General features: G+C 53.4%; 1 protein-coding gene across 1 annotated transcript in view; it reads left to right on the forward strand.

Moving 5' to 3' along the window:
* SDK1 (sidekick cell adhesion molecule 1) overlaps nt 1-4,111 on the forward strand; it is an 822,147-nt gene extending 818,036 nt beyond the window's left edge. Inside the window, exon 46 of the mRNA XM_073791836.1 lies at nt 485-4,111. Coding sequence (XP_073647937.1) covers nt 485-730 — 246 coding nt within the window. The 3' untranslated portion in view covers nt 731-4,111. The remainder of the gene's footprint in view (nt 1-484) is intronic.
* Nucleotides 4,112-16,351: the final 12,240 nt, after the last annotated feature.

Consider the following 16,351-nt stretch of genomic DNA (forward strand, 5'->3'; position numbering starts at 1 on the left):
TGTAGACCTCTCCTTGGGCGGGAGATGGGGTGTAGACCTCTCCTTGGGCGGGAGATGGGGTGTAGACCTCTCCTGGAGCACGAGTGCAATGCAGACCCGCCGGGGACGGGCTCAGGCACAGTGATGGGTTGGGGAGCAGAGGCTCAAGGGCAGTGAGACAGCACATTGCCTGGCTTGGCGCAAGCTCAGCCCGGGTCTCTTGGGGGGTGGTCCGGGGGTTCCGTGCGCGGCTTGTGTGGAGTGTAGGAGGTCTGGGGTGGGGGAAGTGGGAGGAAACAGGTGACCGGCACCATCCCACCGTGGGCGGCCAGTACTGGTCCCCTTCCTGGCCCTTCCTGTTCCCCGCTCAGCCCTGCTGCCCACGGCCACGCTCCCGCATAGCTCCCCCCGTCTGTGACCGCCCCAGTGTCCACGGGCCCCCTGAGCTCCCCCCAGCCCCCCGGCCGCCTGGCTGACGCCTCGCTGTCCATCCGTCTATCCGCAGGGCACCGAGTCCGAGTCCGAGGACGCGCTCCCCCAGCACTCCTTCGTCAACCACTACCTGAGCGACCCCACCTACTACAACTCGTGGAAGCGGCGCGCGGGCGCGGCCCCGCACAGGTACGAGGCGGTGGCGGGGGCCGAGGCCGGGCCAGCCCCGCGCGCGGTGGTCACCACGCAGAGCGCCGTGTTCGCGCCCGCCGCCCACGGCGCCCGGACTCCGCTCACCGGCTTCTCGTCCTTCGTGTGAGCGGCACCGACCCCGCGGCGACCCTTGTTAAGACAGTCAGCTCTGGGAACTGGGCTCCAGCTTGGGTTTAAGAGTATCTGACGCCTGATGATTGATTTTACCCACTTGCGAACGCGAGATTGCAATTAGGAAAGTTTTTTTTTACTGGCTTTTTGTAACATCGCTGCAGGAAGCGGGTTTCTTTGTTTTTCTTTTCTTTTTACGAGAAGGTGTGTTTCACTGGTGCAAGGGCTCGTCACCCCGACCTGGGAAGACCTGAGCCCTCGGGACCCGGGCTTCTCCATTCTGCGCCGACTAGGAAGGCTGGGGGGTGGGAGACGGGGGTCCAGGGAGGCCGCGCCTCTTGCAGGCCGCTCCCTTCTCTTCTCTAACCCCTGCCTGAGAACCAGCGGCCCGCCTGGGGCTCCATCCCACCGTCTCCGTCTCCGGCGTGCGAAGAGCATGTGTGTGACCCAGGCTCAGGGCCTCCGGACCCAAGGGCGTCCATCTCTGAAATGTTCTCACTCGGCAGTTTGTAGGCGAGGAATCGGCTTTAAGGTTCCAGGCCGCGGGGCCACAGATTCCAAGGTTCCGTTCGGCGTCCTTCCAGGGGTGAAATATTCGGGGCTCCCCCTTCCTTTCTTCCTTTCGACCTCGCAGCACAGGAGCAGGAAGCACCCCTGCTGGGAGCCACCGCCGTGGCCCTCGGCAAGCTCGCTCCTTCCCTGACAGCACAGCACACGGCCAGCCCGCCAACCCGAGCGAGCGAGGCAGCGGCTGCAGAATCGCTCGCTGTGTTACGAGGTGTGCATTGTTAACCAGAGTATTTTTAAAATCTTTTTATCTTTTTTTAAAATATGTCATATGAAATGAATGAGTCTCAGCTGTCTCCAGGTGCCTTTTTATTAATTGTTTAGCTTTGTACATGGGAAAGACGAAGAGCGACAGTGTCTCCAAGTATAGCAAAACGGCTCTGAGAAGACGGGGTCCCCAGCCCCTCCCCCCGCCCCCCGTGCCTGCCAGGCCCTGCCGTGCGCGTGGCCCGCGGCTTTCCTTGGAGCGCGCGCGGCCTGGGGCCTCCGGGTTCCCGCGGCTGCCATGACTGGTGTGGCTGTCCCTTTCCCGACCCCAGGCCAGCTCTTAGCCTTAATGGATTTTCTGGAAACCGTTTTTTACTTTAATTGTTACTGTTTTGTTTTCGTTTCTTAGCTAAATGGAAATAGCGTGAACTATTTTGAAACTCCAAACCGTAGCTCTGCCTCTAGCCCATCACATCATTTTTTGCAAAAGGTGTGTGAGGTACACGTGGTCAAGCCGTGGTCCCAGGGCCAGATGTACCGGGAGCGCTGCTGCTGTCAGCGGGGGGTGTGCCCCACCCCTCCGGGGGGGGGCACTGCAGAAGGACCCTGCCGCCGGCAGCCCGGTCAGCCGGAGCCTGTCCACACCCCCCAGGGCACAGGACGGGTCTGCAGGTCCCCACGGGGGGAAGGGCTGGGCCAGCCACCCACGCCACGGGGAGCCAGTCTCGTGGCCACCCGCGGGTCACGTGGTCTGCGGGGTCCCTTCTTCCCACGCCTCCTCCGGGCAGAGGGCTGTCTTAACCCTCTGATTTCAGAGTTGCTGGGTGCGGTATCCCCAGGAGACCAAGGAGAGTTTTGTGTTGCTGAAAAAAGGCCTCTTCTGTTTGAGAGTTTGTGTTGGGTAAAAAAAACCCTTTCAGTTTCTCTAAAAGTAGAAGTAGGAGGTGTGGAAAGGTTCCTTTCTCTCTCTCCTCCTCCTTCCTTCTCTCTCTTCTTCTTCCCTTCCTTCCTTCCTACCTCCCTCCCTCCCTCCGTTCCTTCCTTCCTTTTCTGTGTAGAGGGGAAACGTTCTAAACCAAAAATCCTAGACGCTCTGCCCAAAGGCTCTCCTGCATGAGAATCGCTCCCTAGACGGGACCCACCCAGGGCACAGGACCAGCCACCTCGGTCCTCTCGGTCCCAGACGGGGAAGTGGACAGGAAGCCCCAAGGCTGCAGCTCGAATTTCTCGGAAGACGAGCGACGGACAGAGAACGTGGAGAAACACTGCCTTCCGCGCTCTGCTCTCTAAGCCATACGTCCATTGCTTTATATACGGGAAAGTGCTGAAACGTCCTAGCGTGGGGACGGCTTGGTTTGAGGCGTGTTTTTGGCTTTTGGGCTTTTGTGACAACATGACGCCTTTTTCCCCAGGGTCATTATACTTCCTGTGTTCTCTCTGCTCTGAGCGAACTTCTTTGGGACGGAACAGGCGGTCCGAGGCGGCGGTGGGCGTTGGCGTCCGCACTCCGCCCAGTGGCACCGGCACTGTGGGCCGTGGGAGCTACTGGACCAGAGGAAGAGTGGGGTGTCTCTGGTTAGGTTTCAGCCTCCAGGTAGTGTGGGCGTTGAGAAGCGTCGATTCCTAACCTCTCATCTTTAGGGAGGAAAAAAGAAAATCACAGGATAGGAAAATGGATACTGGATTTTAATCTCGGCTCTGAAAAAAAGGACGAGCACCGTTTCTCTAACCGAGGCAAGGAGGGGTGTTCTGTCCTGGCGCCTTCCAAGCCATGGTGCCCTTCAGGTGTCTCGCGCTCAGCTGTCGCTGAGTCCCCCGACGAAGGCCCCGTGATGGGCAGGCGAGCTGCCCCTTCCGCGTGAGGACCCGCAGCGAAGCAGCCGCAGGGCCGCGCTCTCTGTCTGAGCAGCAGGGATGGGTTTGCGCGGGGCTCCCGTCCCCACTGGGGACTCCGGGCACAGGTTTCCAGACCAGTGAGCGGCCGGGCGGGGCTGTGGGCCGTCCCTGTGGTTAGCGGGCCGCGGGGCACATCTCCTGGACTGCATCTCCTCCTCTGAATAAATGGGTCCAAACCAAGGCCTCCCCTCCTTGGCCATGCTTTCAAGGAGCGCTCGGTAAATGTCGTCGCGGAAGAGACGTGATGTGGGGCAGCTTCGGGGGAGACCGCGGAGGGTGGCGCGCGCTCCGTAAACCCCTTGTGGCGCTGTGCCTGCCCTGGACCGCGACGGGACTGAAGCATGGTGTTTGCATAATGTTTCTAAGGGTTTGTAGCATGGTTTTCCGTTTTTACGAATTCCTGGCACACTGTAGTCCTGGTGCCAGTGAGCGATCGTATCCACGTATCCAGATGCGGCCCTTTGATTCAGCATCCCTGTAGCGGGGACCCTCCGAAAGGTGGGAGCAGGTAGAAATCCAGGAACTGCGCTGGTCTGCTGTGCGTGCCTCACCTGCTGGTTTATCGGGGGCTTAGGTCAGTCCTGAAGTCTTCCCGGCGATTTCTGGAATTGTGCAGAAACCAGACCTCCTTAAAAAAAAAAAATTGTAGGAAGACAGGGAGGTGCTATGGGTACGGTTTTTAATAAAAGCATCATTTTGTTCCTTATGCGCCTGTGATTTTCTTCAGCAAGCGTTGATGAAGTGACTCATGAATTCTAGGGCTGTAGGATCGAACATTGAAACGTCAGCCCAGTGCCGCGCTGGCCCCTCCTGGAGACGCAGGTGTGGACGCACAGCGGAGGTGAGGTCAGAGGGGTTCAGTTTTAGATCTCCCGGGGAGAGGCACGCCCGGGGAGCAGCCCGGCCAGGCGGCCAGGGGCCTGAGGCGAGCAGCCTGGGGCCCGCGCACCCCGGCATGGCCAGCAGCCATCCTCAGTAGCAGCCCCCCACCGCCTGGAGTACCCCACAAAGACTCCACAGCTGCCTGGAGGGGAGACTGATCATTGCCAAACTTAACCTTGACTGGGAGGAGGCTGCCCGCTCCGGTGGACCCTCCCCTCCCCTCTCCATGAAGGCCCAGCAGGTTCCGGGAGCCTGAGGCCCTTCCCGCCCCTTCCAGCTGGGCCCGTGTGCCCTGGGGCCAAGGTGCCGTGGGTGCCAGGGTCCAGGAGGGGCATGGCTTTGCTCTCAGCCTCAGGTCCTCCCAGCCTCAGAGCGCGGCTCTCCACGTGGCGCTTAAAAATCCCAGTGCCCGGCCACACCCAGGCCCAGGAAGACAGAACCTCTGGGGGTTGGGCCCAGGCATCCAATTTTCGGGGGAAACGCTGCCCGAGTGATTCCAGGTACCACCAAGGAGGACATGCGCTGCGAGGACGGGGCCCGGGGGCTGGGTCGAAGGAGGGACAAGGGGGCCTGTGCAAACACTGACAAGCCAGAGGTGAGAACGTTTCATTTTCTCTCTGTTCTCCACATTGTCTGCCTACATTCCGCCCCCATAAACATGCACTTAAGGTCAGCCCACGTTGCAGTATTTTGGACGCCGCAGCTGCCGTGTGAAGGGTACCATTTCCGGGTGGCGCAGTGCGCTCTGCTTTCGTCCATCCGCAGGGTCCACCGTGCCCTGTGGGTCTGTCTGGATCCCGTTTTGCAGGCGAGGAAACACACCCAGGGTGAAGCCATTTGCCCCAGGTGGACACGGGGCAGAGGCAGGGTCCAGACCAAGCAGTCAGGGGCTGCAGAGCAGGTAGAGCTGCTGCACGGCCCGCCTTCCCAGAGGGCATCTGCCTTCCCCAAGCTTTCCTCCCGTCGGGGACAGCTGGCCTCGGGGAGGCAGGGCCCCCTGCACACAGCGCAGGGTCCAGCGTGGCGACCACACCTGCACAAAAAGGCACCTGGAGCTCAGAAGTTATTCTCCCCCCCGCCATGGGTCTCTCCTTTGTTAGTAAAGAGAAAATGCAGCAGTTCACTTGCGCAATCTGGCCTGTTCTAGGCAAAGCCTGGCCGTTGTTACTGTTACTGTTGTTATTACTGAAAAGTTCATTTAAAAACTTTAGAAATGCAACCAGTGATCACAGAGAAAAGAAATCTCTATTACCTTGTTGGGTGACAGTTAGATGGACCTCCCCAAGAAGGAAAAATGGCTCGGGGGGGAGCCCTCACTGCACCCAGCCGGCTGGGTGAGCTCAGTGTGACCTCTCCGTTCTCTGCAGGAGGGGAGGGAGCCATCACCTTGATGCCTACACCTTCCTGGGAGAAGCACAGGCTTTGTTCCCGGGCTTTGAGTCCCACGGAGCCCAGCCCAGACTGTGGAAGGTGGGCGTCACGGGCTGGTGGGCCCTGCGTCTCCACAAGGTCGGGTTTCTTCTGGAAGGAACTGGGGGTCTGGGTCCTCTCCTCCACAGAGAGCCCAGTCCATGAGCAGGTGAAGACCCGGGCATTGCCCTCAGCAGGGCAACTCTGAGACGAGCTGGGCCCCCAGGGCAAGCTCGGGGCTGAGGGGGCCCTAGAACGTGTCTCTCCTGCCCCACGCACCCTCACTGCTCCTGGGGCATTGCCTGTCCCCCGAATGATACTGTTGGGGCAGGACGACCTCCCAGGAGACAGGTGAGCCAAGCGGGGCTGAGCGGGCAGGTGCCCCTCCTGGGAATGAGGCCCCCAAGCAGGGGAAGAAGAAGAGGCACCTCTGAGGTTCCTCCCGGCTGCAGCAGCAGCCTTGCTTCCTGCCAATTCCAGGGCTCCCAACAGCCTCTCAGTAAGTTCCCCTGTTTAACTTAGCTGGAGACCACGCCCCTGCTGGCAGCTGGAGGGGTCCTGGTTCCCAGGCCAAGCTCTGGGCGCCTGTAAGGCCACCCCGGGGGCTCCTGCAGCAACGCCTGGGGGCCCTCAGCCCCAGGGGAGCAGTCACATCCTCCGCTGCCTGGGCTCAGGAGCAAATCAGAGCGGCCTGGTTTCCAGCTGGGACAAAGGGACGGTCCACCTTATAGACAGGATGTGCCAAGCGGGCAAGGGCTAGGGCACGGCGAGCTGTGGATGTCGCCTTACGTGTGTTTCCACAAAACAAGGCATTTCTGGGGGGGAGAAACACTCTGTGAAAATCATGAACTACATTTTATCCTTTTTTTTTTTTTTTTGATTGATTGATGTTCTTTACTTTTTTTTTTTACATTCCTTTTTTATAATATTCTTTTCCATTATGGTGTATCAAATACTGAATACTAATACTGAACATAGTTCTCTGGGCTATATAGTAGGACCTTGTCGGTTATCCATTCTATATATAAAAGCTTACATCTGCTCCTCCCAACCTCCCACTCCATCCCTCCCCCAACCCCCTCCCCCTTGGCAACCACCAGGCTGTTCTCTATGTCCAGGAGTCTGTTTCTGTCTCATAGATAGGTTCATTTGTGTCATATTTTAGATTCCACATATAAGTGATATCATATGGTATTTGTCTTTCTGACTTACTTCACTTAGTATGATAATCTCTAGTTGCATCCATGTTGCTGCGAATGGCATTATTTCATTCTTTTTTACAGCTGAGTAGTATTCCATTGTATATATGTACCATATCTTCCTTATCCATTCCTCTGTTGATGGACATTTAGGTTGCTTCCATGTCTTGGCTATTGTGAATAGGGCTGCTGTGAACATAGGGGTGCATGTCTCTTTTTGAATTAGAGTTTTGTCTGGATATATGCCCAGGAGTGGGATTGCTGGATCATACGGTAGCTCTGTTTTTAGTTTTCATGAACTACTTTTAAATGGCCCAGCCCAAAGTGTCCTCTAAGTCAGCATCGCTGTGCCCACCCACCCAGAACATCAGGTAAATGGTTAACAGGGACCAGTTGCCCCCTGTGTACACGTGCCCCTTCCTCCACCACAGCCGAACCCTTCTCCCCGGACGGAGGCAGTGATTCTCTCTGCCTCCACCAGTGATGATCTCCCAGACCACCCGCCTGTGGGCACCGGAGACCCCCCAGCACCAAGAACAGGCAGAGCGACGAGGGGCTCTGAGGTTGGTGACGAGGCCTCCCCGGGAGAAAACTGAAGTTTGACGTGGTTGTTGCCAATTTCTGTGACATTGGCACATAAGTTTTAGAGGTTTAGTTTTGTCATGAAGTGAAACCATTTTCAGACACTTTATTTGGGAGCCGCAGAAGCTTTTGCAAACCTTCTGATCAACCAGCCTGTTTTCCAAACACGATCGGTTCGCCAGACGCCTATTTTAAAATGATTTGAACATGTCCATGGCTTTGCTCGTACAAGGACCTTAGGGTTTGCCAAAGTCTCTTTCCCTTTAATAGCTGGAGTCAGTTAACAGCCAGCATGGGCGAAAATTCCAAGCTGTTAATCTTGGGCTCTGCAGTCTTAAAAATGTCCTGCTCCTCCTCAGATAAGACAATATTCTGCAGTCGTAAGCAAATAACGACATTATGGGGTTGAATCTAATCTAGACTCAAATATTTTAATTAAAAAATGCAGATTTCTAAGGCATCCTGAAAATGTTTCTGTGGGATTCTCCAACCAGCAAACAGCGTAATTGGTCTGCTGACTTGGGGGTCCAGACAGCCCCATGGGGCCCCAAAGGGAGCCCAAGAAGAAACCTGATGGAGCCCCGGAGCCTGTGGGGGATAGTCCTGTACCCCTCTTGGTCTTCGGGAACATTTTTTCGAGAACGTCGAGGGCAGGAAGATTGGGGACTTGCAGCTCCAGAGATGAGGGGTGACAGAAACCAGACAGAAACCCAGCAAGCCCTCCAGGGGCACCTGTGATGGATAAAGGGGGCCACACAGCCTCGTGGGGACCCCAGCGAGGGGGACCTTGTCTGCAGCTCAGGGAGCCCCCCTTTCATCATCCACCTCAGTGGCACCCACTCACCCAAGCAGGGAAAGAATCCTGCTACGTCCACACACTGGAGCCTACGCAGCTGTTTCAACAAGATGAAATTACACACACAAGTGCAAAGCAATCTCCAAGCTATACCATGCTGTGCAAAAATAAGTGTGCTCCCACTTGTGTGTGTGTTTGCACACGTGCAGATGTGCACATACGCCAGTGCAGAATGTGGAGAGACTGTCTCCAGAAAGATGGACAGGAACTTGGTAACAGTTACCTCTAGAGAGGGGACGAAAATGGGGGGGACCAGGGTGGATTGAGATTAACCTTGGCACCCTCTGTATTTTTCACCAGGTACATATATTATCTTTTCATGTAAAAAAGAGAACAATGGAGCAGTGCTGGAGCTCTGAGTTGACTGGGCCTCTCCCCATCCCCGCTCCCCAGAGCCCATCCTCTCTCTCGGCATCCAGGGCACTGGACGTCAACAGGCATTGAAGACAACGGGCCACTTCCTAGCTGTGTGCTCTTGGGAAACTCACTAATCCTCTCTGTTTTTTTGTTTTTGTTTTTTCCTAATATAACTAGGTTATTTTGAGGCTTAAGTGAAGAATGGGTGGGAAGATGGTTTGCGGACTCCAAAGATATGTTAGGTCGGTTTGTTCCTGTGGTCACCACCGCCACCATCTCAGGGCACCTTGAGTGAGAAATGGAGGCCAGCCCCAGGGTGTGCGAGCCGTCCCGGCCTGGCCGCCCAGTGTTCACAGGGGGACCGAAGCAGAAGACAGGCCCAGGCTCCCCACCTCAAGCACGCCATTCCTGCTCGTAGGTGTTAGAGAAAAGTAGCCCCGTTCAAAACAGAATTCACTACGCTGGTTTCAGCCAGTTCCCACTGAAACTGAACCGTGGTCAGTGTTTCATTTCGGGGCAACTTACCGTCTTTTGGCTAAGAAATTGTGCCTTGGGTCAGTCCCATCTTCCATTCAGAATCCTGTCTGTACTGGGGAGTGTCATACATTTTTTAAAGTTATTTTTGAAGTTTTGGAAATACATACTTATCTAACTCGTGAGTGGAAAACTAGCTCATGAGTTGAAAACTTAAGGGGCTAAGCCCCTGTCTCTTCTCTTGCCCCATCACATCCTGGCTTCCTGAGTGGCCTTTCATTCTGACTGTCTTTCATCATGTCAAGGACAATCACCACTGAATTTGTTTGAATTTTCTGTTGCCTTCGGGTGAATCAGAATCCAGCTTGTACTAACACTGGAAACGCACTGGAATCACAATGAGACTACAGAGAGTCTGGGTGGCTGTCAGCAGAGATGAGTGGAAAGGAGGAAGATGAACGTCGGGCAGGAGAACGCCCACGTTCGATGAGTTCACGGTCATCACAGCTCCCGATGCCCGTGTCTGCTCTCAGAAAGGCGGCTGTTCCGCCAGCTCTACCACCCGCCAGTGTGTCTGCCCTCGCTGACGTGCCGCTTCCATCCAGCCGACGGGAAGAGAGACTGATCACCGTGCCAGGGCTTAGGAAAGAGACAGCTGAACAGGAGGTAGCTAGACAGAGGACAGTGGCACGGCAGGCTGTGCGGGACTGTCTGTGTCCCTGAGAGGCACGGGCTTTGCATGGCTGTCTTCCCAGTTTACGGATCTCCTGGAGCTAAAATCCCACATCAGATGCTATCAGAACCCCCCAGGCTTGCACCAGATGATTATGAGGGTAGACTGTGAGCACGTAGATTATCTGTTTACATTTCTCTAAATCGAAATGCACCTGCACGTTAAGCTCTGTTTTCCGCAGCCGTATACTCTCACCTTCCAGTAGAGCTTCCGGAAGCTCTACTCACCAGTCTGTCCAGGGGTCCAAAGAGGTACCATGAGGGGATTTCGCAAGATATTTTCAATATGCCCAACAAAAAGTCATCTATTTTCCCTACCTTCGGCTGTACAGTCTCTCTGCTTTCCACTGAAATAACATCGGTGTGAAATTACAGCCCCAAGCTGGGGCCGCTGCCTCGGGGCCTGCAGAGGCCACTGTCCGGATTCACACCCAGGACCCATCCTTACTGGCTGCATGACCTGGGGTCAGTTCTCCCATCTGTAAAACACTTACAATATTCAAGAGATGGTAGCTATTGGTACTGTACCCGATTCTTAAAATATTAATGAAAGGAAAGCTAAGTATTTCTTAGTAATCATTCCTTCATTCAAGAGATCAGTGTTGAGCTCTTTACAATGGTCCATGTACTTGGAATCCATCGGTGAACAAGCAAGACCAACCCGCCCCCCTCTTGGAATTGACTTTGAAGTAAGGGGAGCGAAGAGTAAGCAGTAGATGCAATTAAAAGTGAAGTGTGTAGGCTGCTGCGTGGTGGTAAGATAAGCAGAAATAGAGCGGGGGAGGGGAGATGGGGGCCGGCGGGGGCAGTTGTCACTTTAACTAGGGTGGTGAGTGTAGGCCTCAGTGAAAGAGAGGTTTCCCACCAACAGTCTGAAGGAGCTAAGCCTGCTGTTCTTTGAGGAAAGGTCAATGAATCTGCTACGTAGATACAGTCTTCCAGAATACAGAGTTCAGGAGCGGGGAAAAGATAAACATGGCTCTTTCGAGAAAACCTTTGAAAATCCGGGGCATGGTTCATTGTGCAACAAGCCCTGAGAATTTAAGAGACAGAGGTTTCTTCCAGGAAGAATGGGACACAGGCTGGACCACTGCCCAGTGGGGTCAGGGTGGTCCCAGGAGGTGCAGACAGCAGGCACAGGCCACGTGCTGCCCGCTGCCGCTTAATGTTTTTCTAAGGGCTTTATGGAGAAATAATTCACGTGGGTTTAAAGTGTGGAAGTCAGCGATTCTGACTTGTCCCTTTACAGAGCCACAACTATCACCTTACTCAAATTTTAGAACGTTCGCCTCATCCCCAAAGGAAATCTCGTGCCATTAGCCGTCAGCCGCCCTTTTCCCCGAGCCCGCCCCCCTCCCGGCCTGGGCCAGCACAAATCTATTTTCTGTCTCCACAGATTTGCCTATTCTGCACATTTCATGTAAATGAAATCATACCGTACATGGAATTTTGTGACCGGTTTCTTTTGCTGAGCAGAACGTTTTCAGGATCCCATGCTGTAGCATGTAGCAGTACTTCATTCCCTCTCTTTGGTCAAATAATATTCCACTGTATGGATATCCACACTTTGCTTATCCACGCAGCAGTTAAGGGACAATTGGATTGTTTCGGGGTTTGTCCATTATGAATAATGCTGCTATGACCGTTTGTTTGCAAGGGTTTGTGTGGACATAGGTTTTCACTTCTTTTGAGTGTATACCTAGAGGTAGAATTGCTGGGTCATACGGTACCTCTACATTTAACATTCTGAGGAACTGACAAGACTGTTTTCCAACGTGGCTGCACCATTTTACATTCCCATCACCAAAATATGAGGGTTCCAGTTTCTCCACATCCTTGTCAACACTTACGATTGTATGTCTTTTTCATTCTGGCCGTCTTAGTGGGTATAACGTGGTATCTTGTGGTTTTAATTTGCATTTCTCTAAAGACTGAGGGTTGAACACCTTTTCATGTGCTTGTTAGACATTCATACGTCTTCTTTTGAGAAATGGTTATTGAAATACGTTGCCCAACTTTAAATTCAGCAATTTCTCCTTTTATCGCTGCGTTTTAAGTGTTCTTCATGTTTTCTGGATACAAGTCCCTTATTAGATATAGGATTTGTAAATATTTTCTCCCAGTCTGGGGTTGTATTTTCACTTTCTTGATGGTGTCCTTTGAAGCACAAACATTTTTAGTTTTGATAAAGTCCAATTACCTATCTTCCCTTTATCATTTGTGGTTTTGGTGTCTTATATAAGAACTCGTTGCCCAGGGACTTCCCTGGTGGCGCAGGGGTTAAGAACCCGCCTGCCAATGCAAGGGACACGGGTTCGAGCCCTGGTCCGGGAATATCCCACATGCCACAGGGCAACTAAGCCCGTGTGCCACAATTACTGAGCCTGTGCTCTAGGGCCTGTGAGTCACAACTGCTGAGCCCACACGCCACAAGTACTGAAGCCCATGTGCCTAGAGCCCGTGCTCCACAACAAGAGAAGCCACCGCAATGAGAAGCCCATGCACCGCAACGGAGAGTAGCCCCCGCTACCGCAACTAGAGAAAGCCCACGCACAGCAATGAAGACCCAATGCAGCCAAAAGTAAATAAATAAATGACTAAAAAAATTTTTTAAAATACTCGTTGCCCAGCCCCAGATCACAAAGTTTCTGAAAAAGAGTAAACAGGAAGAGCCAGTTTAGGTGTCTTCAAGACATTATATAGCTGCAGTAATCAAGATGGCATGCTACCCTGGTGGTCCAGTGGTCAGGACTCTGCACTCTCACTGCCGAGGACCCAGATTCAATTCCTGGTAGGGGAACTAAGACCCTGCAAGCTACACAGGCATGGCCAAAACAAGACAGTGTACTATTGACAGAGGTTTAGATACATAGATCCATGGCACCCAATAAAGAACCCGTAAATACCTCCACATTTGTACGGCCAACTGATTTTTGACAAAGTGCAAAAGCAATTCAATGGAGAAAGGAAATTCTTTTCAGGAAATGGTGCTGGAGCCATTAGACATCCACACGCCAAAATGAACTTCAACCTCCCTCATCCCCACTCTCGCCTTCCTTCCCTCCCTGGGGGTGTCCCCGTGGCATCAGCATGGGTCTTCAAAAGTTAAACGTACACCTACAGTGTAATTTAGCTCTTACACTCGAGGTATTTACCCCAGAGAAATGGAAGGTGGTGTCTATCCAAAGACTTATATATAAATGTTAATCGTGGCTTTATTCGCAGTTGCCAGAGTAGGAGACAACCTGAATGTCCATCGCAGGGGAATTGATAGAGCAAATTATGGTCCATTCATACCGTGGAAGACTCCACAGCAACAACAAAAACAACAAAATGGACTCTGCCGACACAGGGGACCTCACAAACGAATCGCAAAAGCACCGTGAATGAAGAAGCCGGACAGAGCAAGGAACAGACCATATGGTTTCATCTTATATAAAATCCTAGGACATGCAGGCGAGTGACAGAGGCAGGTCCTTGGTTGTGGAGGGCGGGTATGAGACACTTGGTGGCGGGCAGAAGGGAGTGATCAGAGAAGAGTCTGGGGGGCAACATTTTGATTGTGGTGATGGTTTCCTGGGTATGTGTGTATCTCTCTTAATTGTCCTCTTTAAATACATGCAGTTTATTGTATGTCAATTATACCTCAATAAAGCTGCTGAATGTTGAAAAAAAGAAAATCTATTTCTGGATTATATGTGTCATGGTAAAAAGTGGGGGAAGAAGATATGTTTTAGGGAGAATGGATGTTAGATCAGAGTTCAGGGTGGCCTCCACCTACCCCCTGCTCCCACCCAGGCTGCCCACCACAATTCTGTGGCCTGAGGCGTGGCCCTGAGGTCACTGGCAAATTGTAAATTGGGTAGAGGTTTGAACCTCACGGTGGCAGCTGGAAAGGACGGGGGCCACCGTGGACCTTTATTCTCTGTAACTGAATGGAAGCCTCAGCGCCGTTCCTCCTCATGATGGGCTGGGTGGCCGCCCCTGTGTGAGCTCCGCCTGTCACGGGCCACTTCCACGGCTCTCAGGTCCGTGGTGCATCTCTCTCCCCTGTTTTCCGGGAGCCAGTCCCATGTGGCCAGAGCCCTGATCCCTCTTCAAACCTCCCCACCTCTGAGAGCCACTCTCCCCACGGACATTCTGCCCACCCAGCTCTTGTGTCACGATTGGCAGCCGCTGTGAAAACGGGAGAAGGTGGAAGGTAAGGAGGGCGCATTTATGTGTAAAAACGTCATTCTTAACCGCACAGACCCGTGCTGATGCCCCGGGGACACCCCCAGGGAGGGAAGGAAGGTGAGAGTGGGAACGAGGGAGGTGGGTACCACGCTGCCCACGAGATGCTGTATGTGGTCCTGTTAGCGGAGAACCAGCAGCAGCGGGTCTGTGCAAAGCCTGGTCCTCAGGGCCCTGTGACCTGCGGGCCGGCAGGAGGCGTGTGGTCCTCACGGGACTCAGGGGTGTCCCTGGGGTGGGCTGTTGGCATCGAGCGCTTCCTGGCTAGGGGACAAGCCCAGCATATTGAAACCAGAGCACACATCCCGCCTGTGAGAGGGTGCAAACCCTCCCCGTCTTCTTGTTCGGCAGGGAGATTGTGCAAGAGATGCCCTTTTTCATGGTTTTTTCTTTTGTCGCCCCAACATTCAAATTTTTAAGTGACGTGGCTGAAGTTCATCTCGCTCCCCAGCCCTAGATCATGTCAAGAAGTCGGGAACTTCCAGCCCATCGGGGGATTTTCATTCCTACCATATTCTTAATTCACAGTCCGGGCCTCAGCAGACCCCAGCCCTTCCTTCCGGCTCCCGGCCCCGGAGGGACCACAGCAATCACAGGGTCCTGATTTTCAGAGCCCGTGACCCACCCACCTCCAGAGAAGTGGACCAAATCGCTCCCTGGGAATGGTTACCTGCCGGGGAAGAAGGAGGACGGCTGAGCCCAGGAGACCTCGAGGGACGCGCCTCTCTTTCAACACACAAGTAATTTCCCAGTTTCTCATCGATGGGGCCGAAAACACAGATGAAGGCGGAACGCCTCTTTCTTCAAAGGACGTCTGAGAGGCAGTTTCAGTTGAAAGATGAGACACATTCTGTGTTTGAAACAGAAAAGATGATCAAACTTTGAATGTGGCTTTAGATGTGCGAGAGACCGCCGTTCTCAGGGGACAACACACCTGAAAACATTCACCTGCCTCTGCGTCCCGCGCCTCCCAGGCACCAGCTGGACAGCGGCACGTCTTCACCTCCACATTCATCTTTCTAATGTGACATCTTAGGGGTTTTTCTCTGTCAGGTGAACGTGGGTTTCACTGAGGGCTGAGAAAACCTGATCGTCATGGGCAGGCTGGTGAGTGTTGACAGCTGACCATACCCCTCCCTACTTTTGGTTTCATGCCCCCTCCCCACGCACCCACCGCCTAGACGGAACTGGCTCTCCTCCCTCAATTCCCACTCTGTCTCTGCAACCATATGACACTACCATGTCCACAAATCCCCCTGATTCCTCACTGCTGAGGAAGGAAGGGGGCAGATGGACGGAGGGGGTGTCTTGACTCATTTCACTATTTCACTAGCCCTTAAATGCATTCAGTCTGGAGCTGTGCTCTCCAGTACAGAAGCCACCAGTCACATGGGGCTGCTTAAATTTAAATTAATTAAAATGTAAAATGTACTTCCTCGGTCACACTAGTCACTGTTCGAGGGTTCAGTATCACGTGTGGGTAAAGGCCACCGTATTAGCACAGATGATGGTACGTTTCCATCACTGGGGAAACTCTGTTGGACCAAACACCTTTTATACAGCCTCGCTCTCCATCACAGGTGTGGGATATGGGCGAATAATTTTTTTAAGAAACTCGGTATTCCTAGACCCAGGCCTCTATCATTCACTGGGACATTTCTGGAACATTGAAAGGTGAGTGTGTTTCAGAGTCATTTTCCCCCAGTGGTTGGGACCCTTTGGCCTGTCCACCTAATTCTAATGGGGAGGTGGGGTTAGGAAGGCAAAGAGGAGAGAAGCCATAACTGGGACCCGAGGCGGTTCTTGAGTCTCCGCAGGGGAAGGAGGTTTGACCAGCTGGAGATGGAAACGTGATGCCTTTCCAAGCCCTTGGCCCAGGTGGATTCACACCCTGGAATTCCAGGGTTTGTCTTTTCTAATTTTCTGAAAGCAGTGTCTGTCCTCTGTGCTCTGGGGAGACAGCATTTTGTTTCCATCCAAAGCTGTGTCAGCACCAAGAATGGAGAGGCACAGCCAGGAGCGTGGAGATTGTTTCTAAGATAAATCAATCCACTGCAGCTCAGTTCCACTTCTTGGACTAGTTTGCAAATGCAGATGCCAACTGGTGCTAATTTTTCAGGTTGAAAAGTGGCCAGACCTCACAGAGAACTGTTGGAGAACACTTCCTTTCTAGTTCCTGGGTGGGAAGCTGATGATTTCCATTAATGCCTGAGCTCCTTCT

The sequence above is a fragment of the Tursiops truncatus genome, chromosome 15 (assembly GCF_011762595.2).
Source record: "Tursiops truncatus isolate mTurTru1 chromosome 15, mTurTru1.mat.Y, whole genome shotgun sequence".
NCBI classification, from domain to species: Eukaryota; Metazoa; Chordata; class Mammalia; order Artiodactyla; family Delphinidae; genus Tursiops; species Tursiops truncatus.